An 18,227-nucleotide genomic window follows, 5' to 3' on the forward strand; every position below is an offset into this window, starting at 1 on the left:
CTCTGGGTCCCATCCGTCTCCCTGAGGACCTGCGAGATCCCCAGCCCATCGAGGGCACAGCCAGCAGCCCATTCCCCCCTGCAGCCAGGCAGTCTCCCCTGTACCCCTCCGTTCCCGATTAGGCCCCCATCCCAGCCCTGGCTTCCCTCCCCATGCCTCAGTTTCCCCTCAGATCTGGCAGGACACACACACAGACCTCCCCAAATGAGCCAACTGCTCCATCAGGTTTGTCAGCTGCTCGTGCTGTTTATTCTGCTGGCTTTGGGTCTGCGGGACATGGGCAGTCCTGGGCTCTTTTTCTGCTTGCAGCCTGGCTCACCTCAGCCCAGCCTTGCTCCTTTTGGGGAGCATTAACCCTTCCCCTGCTAGGCTAGCATCTGCCTGAAGGCTGTGGGAAAGAGACTGAGGGCTGTGGACATTTGGGGCGGTGGGCAGCTCTGGGCAGGCTGCTTCAGCCCCTGCTCCTCTTCTCTTGCCAGTTCAGGGCTGGAAGCACTCTATGGGGTCATTGGAGTCGGGCAGGATGTTGCAGTTGATGGGCCAGAGGATGCCGAGGAGGCCGAGGGACTGCTGGCACCGCAGCTCGGCAGCCAGACACACGGCTCGGCAGGGCTGCAGGACACCACCATCTGGGGTGCACTTGGGCACAAAGAGGCTGCAGATGAGGAGACGGAGGTGCTGGTAGCAGGCGAGCTCCATCAGCGTCTGTGGGAGAGCGGTGGTGAGCATGGCACAGTGTGGTGTGGTGCGGGCAGACCCATGTGAAGCCCCTGTGCAGCTTACCTGGTAGTCCTGCAGCACCTCGGCGGCTCCCTCCTGGTCCGGTATGGCCAGCCAGATGTTGGGGAAGGAGGTGGCATTGTAGCCCAGCCCTAAGCACATCTCCACTTCCACAGGCTCACAGACAGAGCCTGCCACAGAGCGAAGTGCTTCACTTCTTATAGCGGCAGTGATGCCTGCCAGGTGTGCCTTGGGCATGGGGCAGCTGCCAGCACATATCTGGGCCAGGTGGGCTCAGGGGGGCATGAGGGGAGGACCTAGGGTAGCACTCACCAAAGGCTGGGTAGGAGACCCCAGTGCAGTTGAGCTCGTCAGTGCCATCAGGACAGTCATGCCAGCCATCACACACAGACTCCAGCGCCCGGCACTCACCGTTTCCGCAGGAGAACTCCGCAGGGCTGCAGGTCTCTGTAAGATGAGAGAGGCCAGTGCGGCAGGGCATGGGCTCGGGCACGGGCATGGGCACAGGCAGAGAGCAGGCCTCCCTGCTGGGGGTCAGCCTGTTCCCATGCGGACCACCCTGTCTCTGCTCCTCTTGGTCACTGGCCAGGGGACATCCAAGTGAGCGGTTGCAGAGCACTGCCACCTGGCAGCCACGGCTGATAGGTGACCATCACTGGCCCAGCTTAGGGGGATCCCAAATTCCCTGGGGAGGCAGCCCTCTGTGCAGGTGAGCCCTTCCAGTCCACATCCCCATGGCTAAGATCAATAGGGTTATAGGGTAATTCAGGTGAGAAGGGACCCCAGGGGCCTGTAGCCCAACCTCCTGCTCCAAGCAGGGTCAGCTATGGAGTGAGAGCAATTTTTTCCAGGGCTTTATTCAGTCTGGTCTTGAAAATCCGCAAAGACAGTGACTGCACAGCCCCTCTGGGCAGCCCTGCTTGGCTACCTACTCTCTGTTGCATTGCGGGCTTGGTAGGTGGCGAAGAACCCGTCGTCAGCTACTCCCTCGTCTGCCACGAAGAGGATGGTCATGACATGGCGTGAGGAGGTCAGGGTGGGTGGCAGCTGGTGGCCACAGAACCTGCCAGGGTCATGGCGTGAGGGATGGGGTCAGGGTGGGCAGGGGGCTGGCCAGCACCTCCCCAAACCCTGTCCTCCAGTGACTTGTCCTCACCAGCCTATCCCATGCCTCAGTTTCCCCAGCTGAGCCACAGGAGCCCAGTGCACCCAGACTGGTGCAGCAGGGCTGGAGATATCATGAGTGTGCCTATACCTGCCCATGAGGCTGGCGGCCCCTGTGCCCGTGCTGTCGTGCACCTCCACAAAGTCGAAGCTGCAATCCTCATGCGACTCCAGGCTGAAGTTGTGGAAGTGCAGGTCGATGACGTGGCCCATGGGCACCGAGATCTGCCAGAGGCACAGCTGCAGGGCAGGGGGCAGCCAGTGACACCTATGATGCCAGGCAGGGGCACCCCCAGCTCTCCCCGGTGGGAGGTTGCCTTCCTCCCTGCCTGCCCTCACCCTCCTCCTACCTCCATCCTGCCGGCATCCCTTCTCTCACCTGCTGGTGCGGGTATGGCCGAGGATGGCTCGGGGTGGAGAAGTGCCCCTCCAAGGCAGTCAGCGGTCCCCCACATTCTGGAGGAACACACACATGCGGCTTTACCCCCTGCCCCTCTTCCTACACCCCGTCCCCCCACTCCCCTGCCTCCCACCGCCCGTCGCCGTGCCCCCCGGCTGGGTGCCATGGTGGCTGCGGGCTGCAGGCAGGGGCTGGCCCACCTTTGTGTTTCAGGCTGCAGTTGGCCTCATCGCTCTTGTCCGTGCAGTCGTGGAAGCCGTCGCAGACGAAGCCCAGGTGGAGGCAGAGCCCCTGATCGCACAAGTGCTCGTCCCAGGCACAACTCTCTGCAGTACAGGCAGAGATGACCAGGCTGGCAGTGGTGTCCCATTGGGCACCCTCTCCTGCCCCAGTGCCCCTGGGCGTTACGGGAGACCCCCTGGCACTACCCAGTGCCTGCCCGCAGCGAGGAGTCCTGGCAGTGCTGGGGGCAGGGGTACTCACTCTCGCTGGGAGCCACAGCACGGTAGCGGGCACTGAAGCCTGGGGCGCCCACGCTGCTGTCAGAGACGAAGATGACACGCAGGTGGTTGGAGTTGCTGTTGAAGGTCGGGGGGACCACATTGCCGCAAAACCTGGGGGCACAACAAGGGGTGACACTGCTCGCCCCCGGAGATGCTGCCTCCTCCCCATGCACTGCCGTACTCCCTGGATGCGAGGGGCCCTACCTGGTTGGGCCCCCCCGATCCAGGGCAGGATCCGTGCTGCCAGCCCCCAGCTCCTCGTAGAGCTCCACACGATCAAAGAGGCAGGAGGCAGTGCCCTCCACGTTGAACGTCTCCATCTTCAGCTGGATGGCGAGGCCAGGGCCCACCTCGATGTGCCAGATGCAGAGTGCGTCGGGTGGGTAGGGGCCGGGATAGTTGGGGGAGCTGAAGGAGCCCTCGGGGCCCCGCAGGGTCCCACCACAGGCTGCACGGGGCAATAGCATGGGCATGAGCTAGTGCTGCAGGGTACCGCCATCCCGGCACACTGCCACACGTGACTTACCCGGTGCTGGCGGTGCCAGCGTGCCAGCTGTGGGCAGCCAGCTCTGACTTGGGGTGGCAGCTGTTTTGGGGGCTGGGGGGTCTCTTCGGGTGGGTGCTGCGGTGGTGGAGGCGGTGCCATGGGCGGGCAGGGCTGCAGCTGGGGCACCGGGTGGCTGCGGGGATGTCAGCTCTGTGCCCAGGGAAGAGCAGGGACAGCTCAGTCCCAGCAGGGAGAAATGTCTGTGGTGCAGGGTAGGGGCTTAGGAAGCCCACCCAGCCCCATATCCTGTGCTGGGTGCTGCCTGTGCACTCTCTCGTCGTGATCGGCAGACCCTGGGAGGTCCTGTGTAGGATGCTGTGCCCCTCTCCCCTTCTGAGCTGGTCCTGTGTCCCACCCACCATGGTCACAGCCACAGCCTGTCCCCCAGCCCTCCTTGCTTGGGCACTCACGGTGGATGATGATGCCCAGCAGGAGGGCAATGAGGAAGAGGAGGACGGCGCTCATCAGAGCCACACAGAGCCAGGTGAACTTGCAGTCGGCACGGTACCGCCAGCCTGCCTGGGCCCAGAGCTGCCGACCTGCGAGATGGCAAGGGAAATGGGCAGAGCCAGCGTACTGCGAGACATGCCCCCACCTTGCCACCTCCCTGCATGGCCAGCTGAGCCCTGGCTGGGCATGGCCCAACTGCTTGTCCCCAGGGTGCTAGCGGGTCCCCTAAATGGCCCCAGAGCCCTTTGGGGAGCTTGCCTTACCACCCCTCTCCCAGACCCATGGCTGCTCCTGGTGGCCCCGTGGACAGGGGCACGTGTACAAACCCCCAGGTGGGTACCAAGGCCATCCCGGGGTGATGCAGGGCTGGTCCCGTCCTCCTCTGGTGGGCGCTTGGCATTTGGCACTGCCTGGGGCTCCTCGCCCTCGAAGACGGGGTTGCAGAACTCAGTCTGCAGGAGAGCAAGTGCGGGTGGCAGCACAGGGAGCATGCTGCAGGGACCCACGGATGGCCAGGCAGGGACCCTCCAGCCAGGACCCCCACCCCGAGCCCTACCTTGCTGTTGTCCAGAGTCTCGGGGCAAAGAGTGATTTCAGTGAAGTCTTTCATGGCGGCGCCGATTCCCAGTGCAGCCTGGCTAAAAGTCTCCCCAGCGTGCTCTGCTCCCCGGCACAACCACCTGCCCCACCACCCTCTCCTCACCAGCTGCCCCCATCGGCACCTGGGTGACGTGGGGACACCCGCTCCACGCACCGGGACAGAGGTGGTGGCCTCTGACTGTGCCTACACCTGCTGCCCCCGTGCTGGACCCCACAGAGCCCTAAGGGCCATGCTCACCGTGCCATGAGTGTGGGGAGCCCCGGGAAGCCAGCAGCCCCAGTCCCCTCTGCAGGCCCCTTCCCCCTCGCCCCGTTAATCCAGCTCAGCTGAGGATGCCGAGGTCAGGCTCTGGCACGAAGAACCAGCGTCTTAAAGGGGAAGGTGTGCTCGCACCCGTCCTGCTGGGAGCCCGTCCCACCGGGGACCTTGCTTTCAGGTGCACGGAGGGGCCCCTGTGTTTGCCTCCTGCCTCCGGGCTCCCCATTGGAACAGGGCAGCACTGAAGGGGCTGTGTCGGGGAACCCAGGCTGAATGTGTCCCTCCCTTGCATCTCCCAGGCGCCGGGCGCCCGAGCCCCACTGCTTGAATTCCTGCTGCCCCTTAATGCCTTGGTGCCCGTCTCCGTCCCTAAGCAGGGGAGAAAGGGGCCATTGTTCAGGGGCTTTGGAGGAAGAGCATGGGAACTGGGAGCTCCGTGGGACCAGAGGAGGAGGAAAGGCTCCCTCTGCTCCCAGGACGAGAGGGACTGCCGCCGCATCCACATCTCCCTTGCTCCAGGCAAGTCCTGCTTCGTGCCTCAGTTTCCCTCCCACTGCTGGAGGCACAGTCCTTTGCCTGCCCAACCCAGAGACAAGCACATGTACACAGCGCTCTGTTCAAGCTAAAATTTATTCCTGCACGAGTCTCCCTTGTACGAGACACTTCCCGCCCATCTTGCTTACACAGTAAACAAGCCACCTGCCAAGCAGCAATGCTGCCCCAGTCCGGTACCTGCCGCGGGCAGCCCCTCCATCCTGGCCTGCCCTCCCCCAAGCCCTGCCGGGATGCCCCGGGCTGGGTGGGATGCTCATGGCGTGAGAGTGCTGAGCCTGTGGGCAAAGCAGGACGGATCGCTGGGTTGGACGTAGCTGCCTTGCGGGATGGGATTGTGCTGGGTCAGGCCCATCTCTCCTCCTGCTGCACCTTAGGCAAGGCAGGATGGGTAGGAGAATAAATTAGAGAAAAGGCTAAAAAGGCCACTGGCATTTGCTAGCTGGAGGACAGAGCAGCAGGGCGGGTGGGGACGCGCATCCCCGGGCACCCAGGGGGGCTCCTGATCGCAGGGAGAAGAAAGCCCCAATTGCAGATGGTCCCGGAAAGCCACTGTCCTCCCCTCCCTCTCCTCCGCAGGACAGACGTTCCTGTGCAACTCCAATGGCCTCCCGCTCCCCTAAATGGTTTAAGGCACCGTCGTATGAGGAGGCAGGTAAAAACCTACCCAAAGCACCCCCCGGCACAAGTCCCTGGAGAGCCAGGAAGCGGTGGGGTGCTCCAGGTTGTATGAGTCCACTATAAATACATATAAATTCCACAAAATGTTTTCTTCCCTCCTGTCCATGAGTCTAGACCTGAACTCAGGCTGCGTTGAGGAGTGTGCATGGGGGAGCTGGTGGGGATGTGCTGCCTGAGACAGAACAGAGGCAACTGAAGGGCCGGTGTCCTATGCCAGGAGGTTCGGAAGTGCTGGGAGGAGGCCAGGAACAGTTCATGAATCCTCTGGGACGGCCAAGCAGAACAGGAGTGCCAAGAGGCCAGGAGGGATGCAGGATGTTCTCTTGGGTCCCCAGATCTGTGTTCTCCCCTTGGGGAGCAGAGGTCCTGGCCAAGTCAATGGGGCAGGCAGCCCCATGCCCGCAGAGTCCCTTGCTCAGTATTTTTATTACACACCAACCAACCAAAAAAAAAGAAACTAAAACATACCCCAAGGTAAAAACCAAACGCCAGTGACCAGGAGGCGCCTGAGCTGCCTGGGCCTTGCCCTGCCGTGGGCTGCCCTCCTCAGTTCAGAGCAGGGGTGTCCTTGTCTGGGGTCTGCTCCTGGCTGCCTCCAGCCTCCTGCTGCAGCCACCTCAGGGTCTCTCCTCTTCACCTCCCTCTTGCACCTGGGGAGTAAATGGCCAAAACCTGGAGGGGCTGGCTCTGAGGGGTGGTGCAGGGGTCCCCAGGGAGGCAGGGCTGGCTACATGCGGGAAGATGGGCTGGCCAGCTCGTAGAAGAGCAGGTAGGCATCGCTGCTGCGGACGTGGCTGGATGACATCGGGGTAACACTGTGGAGAAGGGGAGATGTGCTGTGAGCAATGGGGATGAGGCACCGGGACACCCTGGGCAGGGGGTCTCTGCTTGCCCCGACCCCGCAGCCACCCCTGTCCCATGCGCAACCTCACCGGGAGTCGTTGAAACTGTGCCACTCGCTGGAGACGGGGCTCTTGCAGTAGGCGGTGTAGTGTCCCCCCATGGTGGTGCCCGAGTGGTTGGAGACAGCGTAGAGGTTGTAAATGGCATGGTCTGTGGGGAGCAAAGGCGGTGCTCCAGCCAACCAGCTGCTGCCCCTCTGTCCCCCAACGTGCCAGCACCGAGCTGGGGCCGGGAGGGACTGGCACACTGGATGGCTGTGGCTCCCACCCCCCATGTCTCTGCCCCCCCACCGCAGGCTGCAGCACCCTGGGGTGCATGAAGGACTCAGCCAGGAGCCACCGGGAACCCAGGGCTGGGCCGGAGCCATGCGGGGCTTGGCACTCACTGCAGCTCTGTGAGGCAAACTCCCGGAGGTCCAGGTCCTTCAGTTGGAAGTTGACGAAGGTGGTGAGCTTGCTCGTTCGTATCCTGGACTCTGAGAAGCGCTTGAGGTCTAGAGGGACGTGTCAAGGATCCAAGAGACAAAGAGGAGCACACAAGGAACCACCTGTCCACCCACCAGCACCCCCTGGCCCCTGCCCCTCTGCCTGAAGGATACGAAGCACCAGGATCTTGGGGAACTTCTGGATGCTGAATTTCTTTGTGCACCTCGTCCTGGCTTTGCAGCGACAACATGTCTGTGGGGGACGAACAGCATGAGCAGGAGGGTTAGGGCAGAGGCCAGCACCACTGGGCACCAAGCCCACAGTCCTGGCAACACAGGCATGGAGGGAAAGGGGCTCAGCTTGCACCACGGCAAGCCCATTTGTCCCTGTGCCCCACACCCCATACCGGTTTCTCGTCCCCGTCCAACACATCCTCTTTGGTGAAGAGCCGTAGGCAGTCCATGAGGGTGACCTCCCCGTAGCCTTTCTGTGGGAGCACAGAGAGGGTCAGTGATGGGCAGGGGGCAGGGCAGGGGGCAGGGGGCCGCGGGACGGCAAGGACCCCTTACCTTGGGGATGGGCAGGGACAAGTCCCAGAAGGGGTCAAAGGCTGTGGAGCAGTAGCCGCACTCGCTGCAGGTCAGTGAACTCTTCAGCTGCCCAACAAAGAGGTCTGGTGGGGATGGGACAAAGCAGGGTGAGACTCCTGGTTCCCAGCTCCACTCCCAGCCCAGCCCTGCCCTCCTCCCCTCAAGGCCTTGCTCACCACTGATGCGGCTGTCCTCCCTCTCCTGGTACCTCCTCCACATCTGGCGGCTCTTCTCATCGTCACTGCAAGGGATGGGGAGACAGAGCGGTACTGATTGTGGTCTGGGGGACACCAGCCCCTGCAATCCAGCCCAGAGGGACCCATGTGATCACTGTCCCTGGGCCAGGCTTGCAGGCAGTGAGCTTGTCCGTGGGGCTTGTTCACCGCCTCCGCCCCAGCCAGCACTTACGGGAGGTGGTCCAGGGTGTCTGTGCTGGCCCGCGGCCGCACCAGCACACGGTTCACCTCACTGTGCAGCCCGTCGAGGAGGAACCGCAGGAACTCCTGCGCATCCTGCTGGCTGCAAGACACGGGGCATGGCCAGTGAGCGGTGGCAGGGGCTCAGCCACCCTGCCACCCACACATCAACACCCCTTACTTGTAGCCGACAAAGCGGGGGGCGTATCTCTGGATCTGTGTCTTGAACTCAGAGGGGCTCACACTATCATTGGGGGACGAGGTCCAGAGCAGCTGAATCAGCTTTGCAAACTCTGTGGGCAGAGAGACAGGTCAGTGGCACAGCTGGCCCGGGCCAGCCCTGGTGCACGGCATCACCGTGCCCTCCAGGGGAGAGCTCAGCACCCTTCTCTGGGGTCCCTGTGGCCATCCCTGTCCCCTCTGGTGAAGGGACCCTGTCTCCCACCGGCTGGGCACCCGCAGCACCGCACCTGCCCCAGCAAGGCTGAGGAGAGGCACCAACCTCTGGTTGGGGGTCCCTCAGGACACGGGGTGGCCCAGGGGAGAGAGGATGTGCTGTGGGGCAGGAGGCAGGGTAGCCCCACAAGGTGTGTAGCCAGGGGTCGGTGACTGACGGTTACCTGTCATGAGCGCGGTGCGCATGCGGCTGTTGTTGTTGAGGTCCCGCAGGTACTGGTTCTGCAAGCAGTAATCCCGCAGCTCCTTGGTGTTGCTCAGGCACTGCAGAATGGAGTTCATGAAGCACTGGGGGAGGCAGAAGAGAAAACCATGGCAACGGGAGGCAGAGAGAGGCAGGCGGTGGCAGGGGGACACCCGGGGCGGGTGGGCAGAGGATGAGGATGAAGCAGTGCAGAGCACGGGAACCTCTTCCTCTGCCAGCACCGTCGGGAGCCGGGTGCAGGGAGCTGCTGGGGTGAGAGTGTGGGTGCTGGGGTCGAGGCAAAGGGACAGGGCTTCCCATTGCCCCACAGATGTGCCCAGAGAAGAGCACGGTGTGAGCTGGGGCTGCACAGCCAGGTGCCGGGGTAAGCACTCACCGTATTGCCGAGGTTTCGCAAGCCGGTCAGTCCCTGCACTGCCTTGGAGCTCTGCAGAGAGAGGGAACAGGGCTGAGACAGTGCCCGGCACAGGCTGGTTGTGTCTGTGGGCAGCCCAGGGAAGCCATGGTGCCACAGGCATCCACGTGGAGCATGCCCTCAAGTGCAAGCAGAGGCAGATGCACTCTGCACGGGTTGCATGCAGGACCGTGGCTGAGGATATGGTGGGAAGCCACTACTGGCCTGCCCCATCTTGCTTGCTTGGCTGCTGCTGCTTGGCTCCCTGGCCTGGGACAATGTGCAGGGCTCAAAGTCCTCCCTGCCTGGTGGCACTGCTGCCCCATGCCCTGGGCTGCAGGCCAGGCCAGCCACCCCTATGCCTCCCCTTGCCATTCCTTTGCCCTGGGAAGCTGGGGGGTGGCAGTGCCCCATGCCTGCCCCACAGCTGGAAGAGGTGCACGGTGCCCACCCTTTCCACACTGGATATTCCCTCCAGGACACCCGGCCCAAGCACAGCCCAGACTTTGGCACAGCTGTTTTGCAGGATAAAGTCCACCCGGGAAAGTGCAAGCCCAGCCCTGCAGCAGTCAGGCCAGGGGATGCGGCTGCTTGCCCAGCAGTGCCCTCCCAACCGCTCACTGGCCTGGCTGTGCTGAGCCTGTGCCACAGGGCTCTTCCAGGTCCCCAGGTACATCCTGAGCTGGACAGGCTCACGCCAAGCAGAGGTGGGCATGGGTAGCTGGGTGCTAGGGCCAGGAGGCATTGCCACTCTTTGCTGGAGAGACCGAGAACACGGAGGGGTCTGGGGAGCCATGGCGTTGCTCACTCCTCTCCCAGCATTGGGGACTGGGTGCTGGTGGAGACGAGCGGTGGGAGCCCACAAGCAGAGGGTCGTGGTGGGACGAACCTCCCCAGAGCCATGCAGGGAGCAGGGTGGGGGGCCAACAGGGCTTGTGGGGTCAGACTGCTGATCATGCCCCCCCAGCCTGGCCAGGTTTGAAGGATCCTCAGGTAAAACGCCCCAGCTGCCCACCCCGGGCGTGAGGAGGGGGAGGAGGAGAGGAGGGGAGGGGGCCCAGCAGCTCCAAAATAGCAGCAGCTGGTGTGTGTGGGGGAGGTGCTGAGCACCCAGCCCTGACAGCAGCCCAAAATAACCCAGATCCAGTTACACGTGCTCCTTAGCGACGGTGCAGGCATCACCCACCGCAGGGGAGCCCAGCAGCAGGAGGGGCTCGGACACCCTGTGCAGGCACACGCGGCTCCACCAGACCGACCGGGTATCCTGTGTGCCATGCGAGTGCCCCCTCAGTGCCCAGCGCACAGGGGTGTCCCCCAGGCATGGCCGGCCGTGGCGCTCAGTACTGGGGGGTGCTGCGCAAAAGCGACAGGCAACCCCACCTCTTATCCCCAGGGACTGGGGGGCAGGCTCAGCCGGGCAAGGGGTGCTGGCAAGCTGTGGCCGGTCAGTGTCACACCACAGCTGGAAGAGCTGGCCTGGCTCAGGTCCCTGAGCAGATGGGGCTGAGCAGGCAGCGGGAGAGGTGGGTCTGTGTCCCAACAGCCTACATCTCTTGTAGGGGCTGAACCCAAGCTTGCTGCTTGTGTCCCCATGCCTATTGCAGGGGAGGTCACGGTGCCAAGAGAAGTAGCAGCAACACCTGGGAACTGCCCCAGTGTGCCCCAGCCATCCCCACCAGGACGTCGTCCAGTTCCCTGCTCGTCCAGTTGCCCTGGTTGGGCAGCTCCCGCTGTGTGCCAGGAGGGACCAGAGTGTCCTGCCAATGTGGGTGCAAGCCTCCCCACAGACCTGACATTTGCCCACTCTCTGGCCAGGCCAGGACCTGGACTGCCCTCCCAGGGGCTGGAGCAACCCCAGGGGAGGGCTGGGACCCGGGTGGGGTGCCCACCGGGTGCCCCCATACTGTGGCACAAGCCTGTGTGCACCGAGGTCTGATTTCCCCCCCTGGTTTTCCCTCCCCTGGGTGACTCAACTCCAGCTAATCCCCACCGCCCGTCCAGGGCTTTATCTAGGACACGGCACTGCTCAGAGGCGGCGAAGGAGAGCTGGCTCACGCGGCGGCGGCTGGGGAGTCCCCGAGGCTGCACTGCAGGAGGGGGACGGGGGGACAGGGGATGGGGACAGGGGACAAGATCCGGACTGTCCCGTCCCATCCACGTCCACATGCCAAGTGCCCGGCAGCAGAAGAGCCAGAGCGGCCAGACTTACATAAGTGCCCAGACCCTGCCCTCCCTGCCCCCCCGGTGCTGCTGTCCCCGCAGGGGGAGACCTGCCGGCACTGGGGCTCCGAGGACAGCCAAGCTCAGCCCGGTGACACTGTCAAGGGGCTACCGTGGCCAGGAGCCCCTTCCTTGCAGTGGGTAGGCTGGGGCACGGGAACTTGACCAAGGTCATCGCGGGAGCAGGGCTGGGAGAGGGACCCAGGCGTCCTGACACGTGCTTTCACCTGCTCCCCGACCCTCCTGCAGGACACTGGGGCACCCCGGCCCCACAGCCAGCCAGGACGGACACCCACCCCCAGGCACCCCATCCTCCGACAAGGGGGATGCCACGGGGTACACCATGCTCCCCGGCGAGGGCAGGGGCTGCCCCCTCCCCACGCCCCCTTCTCTGCCCCCGAGCCGGAGGGCAGGGGCCGCTGGCAGCTGCAGCGCTCGTACCTTGGTCTTGTTGAGGACAAGCCCGACGAAGGTGGAGACCAGCAGGGACCCTGGCATGGAGGTGCGGGGACGCAGGTCCTTGTGAAGGTCGGGGAGCGCGGGGGGCTCCTCGGGCAGCGTCACCGTGTAGGAGTCCCTCATGATGGCCCTCGCGGGGACGGCGAGGCGGCGAGGGCCGGGCGCGGAGAGGCGAATGCCAGGGGGTGCCGGGCGGGCACCCCTCGCCCCGGGCCAGCGGAGGGCGAGGGCTGGGGCAGGGGGGCACGGCCGCGCTCAGGCGTGCGGTGCCGGAGCCGGTGCCGGCTCTGGGGCTGACGGCACCTGAGCGGCTCTGACATCAAAGGGGTGGAGAGGCGGACGCCGGGCTCCGTGACGGCCGGCCCCCGCCGCACCGCGTGGTACGGCCCCGCCGGCAGCCAAGGGGGACCGCGAGGGGCGGCCGCCGCCGGGGACCGCGCTCCCGGCACGACGAGCCCGCGGCGGCGGCGGCGCTCCGGCACCCGGGGCTTCGGGGCAGGACGTGGGCGGCCTCCGCCGCCTCGACCCGGCAGCTCCGGGGTGCCCGTCCCCCAGCACCGCGCTGGCACCACGGGAGGTGGCGGCCGGAGGCAGCGTCTGCTCCCCCCGGGCTCCCCCGTGCTCCTGGGGACCGGGGATGATGGGACCCTCTCCCCGGCCTCAGGCACGCCGTGCTGCCGGCGCGGTGCTGGCCCGAGAGCTGAGCAAACGCTTGGCAGGGAGTGGGTCTGCCCTAGCCAGGGGTAACTCGCCAAAACCAGCTGGGTAAAAATGGGGCAGCCTCACAGTATGTGGGTGCGGGGGGTGCCTGTACCCCGAGAGGGGCTGAAGGCTGTCTGAGAAGGTTGTAGGGCTCCCAGGCGTGTGCCTTCCCAGCAGGGCCGGTGCCAGGGTCCTGGGCAGTGCTCTTTTGGGGGAACTGAGCAATAACACGCCCCCCTCTTTGGGGGATGCATTAGCAGCGACCTCAGAGGGTATTTCAGTGCCTTGCTTCCCTCGTTGGGGAAAATGTTCCCCCAAATCCTGTGTGGAGCAAAGACCCCATCTGGCGTCTCCTCTCTGAGTGCTGGGTAAACTGAGGCACGGAGCAGGCAGGGCTCTGGCTCTTCTCCTGCAGCAAGGGCAGACGCGGAGGCTGGCAGGGAGCCCAGGTGTCCTGCATCCCAGTCCTGCGTCTCCCTCTGCTTCACCCCTCTGACCGCAGCAGGGCGAACGGTGGAGGCTTGCGACTGCTGTGCGCACCCAGGTGTCTCACCCACCCGCTCAGGGAAATTTCCATGGGCGACCGAGGCAGGGAGTACAGTTGGGCTGCTCCGAGGACAGCCAGAGCCTCCAGCCTCACCGAGGGGGCTGAAGGCACCGAGCAGAGGCTGCTTTCCTCCCATGCCAGCCCCCACCAGTAGACCCCCAGCCAGAGCCAGGGGCTGCCGTTTGATTCCTAATTGCTGCAGATGCAGCCTCCCCTGGCCGCGGCATGAGCTCGGCACAGCCAGTGGAGGGGCTGACTGAGGGGGGAGGGAGGGAGACTATTTTTGGCACCAGCAAAAATATCTGAGGAGGCATCTTGCAGCGTTATTCATCTGCAGGGCCAGGGCTTTTTGCATCACAACAGGATGCTTGTCGTAATCCCTGCTTGCGTATGCGCGCATGTGTATATATATACACACCCCGCCGTGTGTACACCATACACACACAGGGACACAGCGTGCACACAGGGGTGCGCACCCCACTGGCCTCACGCAGATGGCGTGGGTGCCCTGCAATGCGCTCTCGCAGCCCCTGCACGTCGCAACCTGGGCCTCTGGGCCGTGGCACCGCTCCCCATTGCGTGTACCAGTGTCGCGTATGCCAGCCAGGGCTTCCGCCACCCTGCCCTGCAGCCCGGTGGGTGGCCTGGGGGCAGGATTTGCCCCAGCGCACAGGCTGCCCCAAGTGATGTGCAGGATGCTGGTGCAGCACTCTCCCTGGGGATGCACTGTGCCGGCAGAGCCGGTTCCGTGACAAGAGAGGTGGTGTTCAGTCACATCCTGCGCGGAACCTCGTGCCCTGGAGACATTGGGTGCCCTGGGCCAAGGACCACATTTCCCTCCAGCCAGAGCAGCACACAGGCTCTCAGGGCAAGGCTGGAGCAGGAGAGAGAAGGGGACCTCCGGTGGGATGGCATCACTCAGAGCCAGCTCCCTGCCCTCAGCCGTCCCCTCTGCAGCGGTGACCTTCTGCCACGGGCAGAGGTTGCCACAGGCCCGGTTGGCACTGCGAAGGCAGGCAGGGCCAGGACTGGCTGCAGGCCAGAGACGTCAGCTGCTCAGGATGGGACTGCGGAGAGCTGCCGGCGATTTTGTGGGTGGCTCTGGCCTTCTGACCCTATGTTCACCCAGGGTGGTTAATGGGGCGGCACAGCTCCGGTCCTGCCCCTTGCCAGCCTGCCTTTCCTGGGAGCCAACATGGCCTTGCATGGAGCCGGCGGCTCGGCGCGCACGGCCACTCGCTGCAGCTGCACGTGCTTCCCTTTGCCCTGCGGGATGGTAAACTGAGGCACAAAGTGATGGTGGGGGTAGAAACAAATGTGGGCACCCTCGTCTCCTGGCTGCAAGCTCCTCTGGATGGTGGTTTGTGCGGTGCAGAGGCAGGAGGCGGCGGGGGAAGAAGGGATGGGAGGAGGCATGGAGCCAGCCCTGCCATGCCCTGGCTCTGGCAGGAGCGGGTGCCACTGGCACTGCCCTCGGGGCTGGGTAATGGGGCAGAACCGATGGCAGCGCCAGGGCTGCAACATGCGCTTGTTTCCTCCACCTGCCACGACCGCAGGCACCCAAGTCTGTTTTACGATCGGTACATTTGCTTCCCAGCTTGGGAAAGGGAGGAAAAAAAGCACAGCAGTGGAAAATAGCAGGTGCGCCCATCAAAGCACCAAGGAAACTTAAGCCAGTGTCACTGATCCAGCCTCCTCGCCTGCCCCGGCACAGGTGCTTGCCCCAGCACCCTGTGCCAGCTTCCAAGCCCTGCTCACCTTTGCCACCCTTCAACCCTGGCTGGAAAGTCCTCGGCTGCATTCCCATGCAGACCACAAGGCTGTGGTTTGGGAGTAGCAGCCCCAAGGCCATCCCATGGCAGCAGGCTGGCACCCACATCCAAGCGGTGTGTGGGCACCTGGGGGTGAGGACCCTGCCCTAGCAGTGGTGGCAAGGGCTTTAGTGAGTGCCCGTGGCTGGCGGCGGCTGCTGGGTCCCCCCTCGCTCCCCCCCACCAGGGCCTGGAGTGGGAGTGGGAGGCAGGAATTCCCTTCCACAGCACTGCTCCTCCTCTCGCCCCTGCCCCCCCCACCTGCTCCCTCACCCCGGGGCTGGGGGCCAGGGACCAGGCAGGTTGGGCACAGGATGTCCCACACCAGGGCAGGGTACTGCTGGCGCTGGATGTGGTGCAGCTGATTCTGGGGTGGAAGGTGCTTGGGGAAGGGACAGACAAGACGCTGGTGGTGGGCTGTGATACTTCACCCCCGCCATTGCCCCTGCCTGGGGGCCCAGGTGGGTGTTTAAAACACAGGTGAGTGCCAGAGAGAGGGAAGAGGGGAGCCAGCCCCGCCAGGAAAGGGATGGGAGGCTCCAGAGGGACAATGGGGAGACCGTTCTTGCTAAGCCCCAGCTGTGAGCAAGTGGTGGACAGGAGCCGCTGCCTCTCCTCCCTACTCCATGCCTCCCGCTGTGCCTTGCCAGCCCAAGGGCATGGGCCAGACCTCCAGGCTGCTCCTACAGCCCTTTTCCTCAGCCCTTGGGCACAGGGAGGGATGTGGGGGCACTGGCTGGAAAGATAAAGATCTTCCTCCGCTGCTCACAGGGAAGCAGAAAAGAATCCCCCAGCCCTTCTCCCAGTTTAGCGGACGACGATGGGACAGAGCCACAGGGAAGCAAAGGGCAGATCAGACCCTGTGCTGGGGCAGATGAGCCTCCACCATGGGTGAATGAAGGCTGACTGGAAAGAGAGCGGGAGACAATGCGGGCAGAGCCTGACCAGATCTTGGAAGGAAACCTGAGTGGAAAATTACCAGGCTGCTCCTCTGCGCGCCTGAGCCGGGCTGCGTTTGTGATGCCTGCCGCCGGCCCGGGCTGAGGCTCTGGGGATGGCGCAGCACCGATTGATACCTGGGGCACTGAGTGCCTGCCACCACGTGTGATGCTGTACAGAGCAGCCGCTGCCGTGGGGAAACTGCTGCTTCCCTGGCTGCTACGGCCAGTGCTGGGGGCTGGGGCACAGGGCCCCAAGATGGCAGCAATAGACCGTGCCAGGCATCGGGCATCACAGGGCACCGGTGAAACACCTGACTGGCAGCTGGGCACCAAGTCACCGTGCCAGAGCCAGCACCAGCCAAACCAGCCTTCCCAGCTGGGTGTCTCCAGCAGGGTAAGTCCCCAGCCCAGTCATGTCACCTTCTCTAGCTGGGACGAGACGGCAGGAAACCCTCTTCAGACCCACACGGGGCTGGAGCCAGAAGGGAGCAGAGGCCGGGGATGTGGGCACAGTCCCATGGGCGTGGGGACACGGTGCCCGGTGTGCACCCACGCAGGCTTGCAGGCACGGAGCTGTGAGTTTGCCTGCCTGTGCCATCACCCACATGCGGAAAGGCGCAGCGCACACGCTCCAGCCAGCGCACAGGCACCCTCAGCCGCAAGGCACCCAAGGGGAGCCCCGGGAGCTGCTCCCAGCGGTGCACAGCCCCTCAGAGGACAGCCGCCCGCCTGCCCAGCAAGCTGTGCCAGCACAGGCAGCTCAAAGGATCAGGGGCGGCTCTGCCTGGCACAGATGCAGAAACCGAGGCACGGAGAAACGCACCGAGATTCCCAGGGAGAGCACGCACGGTGCCTTGGGCTCCCCAGCTCCGCACAAGCGGGCATGGACGGCGTACCCCACCGCAGCACAGCTTTGTCCCCCACCCCCAGCAAGCACCACGTACCGTAGGGTCCCGGGTGGGCATGTCGCAGTAGCCGTCATCACTCTCGCAGGGCTGGCTGGCGCAGCGGGTGCCCGAGGGTGGCAGGGCAGAGCCGAGGGTTCCCTGTGAGGGGCTGAGGGGCCCCGTCTGGAGGCTGCCATGGCTGTTTTTCCTCCCGTAGCTGTCCAGGTAGCCACGGACGTAGTCGGAGCGCACGGTAGCCTGGTAGAGTCCCTGCAGGGCACCGAGCTCCTGGTGGCTCCGGGTGGTGCTGAGGGGGCCAGGGATGGGTGTGTAGACACTGTCTGAGGCGTGCAGCCCCGAAAATTCCCGTGCCAGGTCCGAGTGGCTGATGGATTTGCGGCGGCTGAGAGATGCTGCGGTGGGCAGGTAGCCCGGGGGACTGCTGGGGGACCCTGTGAAGGTGTAGCAAGCACCCCCACTCAGCCCGTTGCCGGGTGGCCGGGACTGGGTGCGGATGTACGTGGGGCTCAGGCGGATGCTGGAGTCAGAGTACAGGGGCAGCCGGCTGCTGTCATAGCCACTGGTTGGGGACAGCCCTGCGTGATGGTAGCGGGGGGAAGGCAGGTAGCTGGTTTTGAAGCCAATTTTGTTGCTGTCTGCATAGGATGTGGCCAAGGTGGATCCATAGGAGGTGTAGGAGCTGTAGCCGCTGGGCACCTTGCTGTAGGTGGTCTCAGCATAGCGGGACGAGTCGACATACCGCTTCAGGGTGGAAGAGAGCTGGGACATGCTGGAGGCTGGGGTTCAGCAGGCTTTCCCAGAGACATCGACTGCAAGAGAAGAGCCCAGGGGTCAGTTTCCAGGGGCCATGGTCAGCACAACAGGGTGCCCACCCAGTAGCATGCTGGCTTCTGCCTCGCCTGGAGACTGGGAGGGGCGAGCAGGCAACAGTGGGAACCCAGGGGGAGAAGGGTGCAGGGGGGCTGTGGCATGCAGTGTGGCCATGGCTCCTGCCACCTGCCAGCCCTCCTGGAGATCCTGGGACAGCAGGGCCCAGTTGGCACTGCCACCCATGTGCCTTCATACCGTAGAAGGGAGTCATGGGGCACAGCCAGAGGCACCCAGCATCCCAGCACCCACAGTCACCAAAGCCAAAAGACTGGAGCGGTCCTCCTCCCGATGGGAGGCGGTTTCCTGGTCACAGTAATCATGCTTAGGCTCAACTCTGGCTGAGACAGGCAGGCGGGATGGACTTATCCAGCCAGCCTAGCACCTCCCCCTGGTTATTCAGAGCGAGAACCGGGGCTTGGGAGGGGGCTGGCATTTCCAGCTGGCTGCTGTAACACACCCTGTTTGGCTGAGAGGGAGACTGAG

At 64.3% G+C, this 18,227-nt stretch overlaps 2 protein-coding genes across 3 annotated transcripts; both read right to left on the reverse strand.

The window, feature by feature from the left end:
* Window positions 1-480: 480 nt before the first annotated feature.
* On the reverse strand, window positions 481-4,415 carry MFRP (membrane frizzled-related protein). Its single transcript, XM_074162500.1, has 13 exons — window positions 4,362-4,415; window positions 4,146-4,257; window positions 3,766-3,894; window positions 3,335-3,505; window positions 3,013-3,256; window positions 2,789-2,919; window positions 2,506-2,631; window positions 2,285-2,361; window positions 1,997-2,145; window positions 1,674-1,804; window positions 1,054-1,188; window positions 784-911; window positions 481-705 (listed from the first exon to the last, which is right to left on the reverse strand). The coding sequence occupies exons 1-13, from the start codon at window positions 4,413-4,415 to the stop codon at window positions 481-483; spliced, it is 1,812 nt and encodes a 603-aa protein (XP_074018601.1).
* Window positions 4,416-6,624: 2,209 nt separating this feature from the next.
* USP2 (ubiquitin specific peptidase 2) lies at window positions 6,625-17,642 on the reverse strand. 2 transcript variants are annotated; one of them, XM_074162325.1, is made up of 12 exons: window positions 16,911-17,642; window positions 9,269-9,319; window positions 8,852-8,975; window positions 8,413-8,524; window positions 8,224-8,334; window positions 7,992-8,056; window positions 7,795-7,898; window positions 7,632-7,712; window positions 7,399-7,477; window positions 7,186-7,293; window positions 6,830-6,950; window positions 6,625-6,712 (listed from the first exon to the last, which is right to left on the reverse strand). In XM_074162325.1, the coding sequence occupies exons 1-12, from the start codon at window positions 17,640-17,642 to the stop codon at window positions 6,625-6,627; spliced, it is 1,776 nt and encodes a 591-aa protein (XP_074018426.1). The 2 variants fall into 2 exon arrangements, with proteins under 2 accessions (XP_074018426.1, XP_074018427.1); XM_074162326.1 differs by lacking the exon at window positions 16,911-17,642 and adding an exon at window positions 11,948-12,088.
* Window positions 17,643-18,227: the final 585 nt, after the last annotated feature.

Source organism: Numenius arquata, chromosome 22 (genome assembly GCF_964106895.1).
Source record: "Numenius arquata chromosome 22, bNumArq3.hap1.1, whole genome shotgun sequence".
Lineage (NCBI taxonomy): Eukaryota > Metazoa > Chordata > Aves > Charadriiformes > Scolopacidae > Numenius > Numenius arquata.

What these genes read in the sequence shown, in the direction of transcription:
- MFRP (XM_074162500.1), bottom strand. Translation starts at nt 4,415, where the DNA reads ATGAAAGACTTCACTGAAATCACTCTTTGCCCCGAGACTCTGGACAAC. An exon ending in GGCCATACCCGCACCAGCAG is followed by an intron (nt 2,146 to 2,284) that starts GTGAGAGAAGGG and finishes CCTGCCCTGCAG; the next exon opens with CTGTGCCTCTGGCAGATCTC. An exon ending in AGGTGCTGCAGGACTACCAG is followed by an intron (nt 706 to 783) that starts GTAAGCTGCACA and finishes GCTCTCCCACAG; the next exon opens with ACGCTGATGGAGCTCGCCTG.
- USP2 (XM_074162325.1), bottom strand. Translation starts at nt 17,642, where the DNA reads ATGTCCCAGCTCTCTTCCACCCTGAAGCGGTATGTCGACTCGTCCCGC. An exon ending in TGCCCACCCGGGACCCTACG is followed by an intron (nt 9,320 to 16,910) that starts GTACGTGGTGCT and finishes CTCTCTCTGCAG; the next exon opens with AGCTCCAAGGCAGTGCAGGG. An exon ending in CCCCAAGATCCTGGTGCTTC is followed by an intron (nt 7,294 to 7,398) that starts GTATCCTTCAGG and finishes ACGTCCCTCTAG; the next exon opens with ACCTCAAGCGCTTCTCAGAG.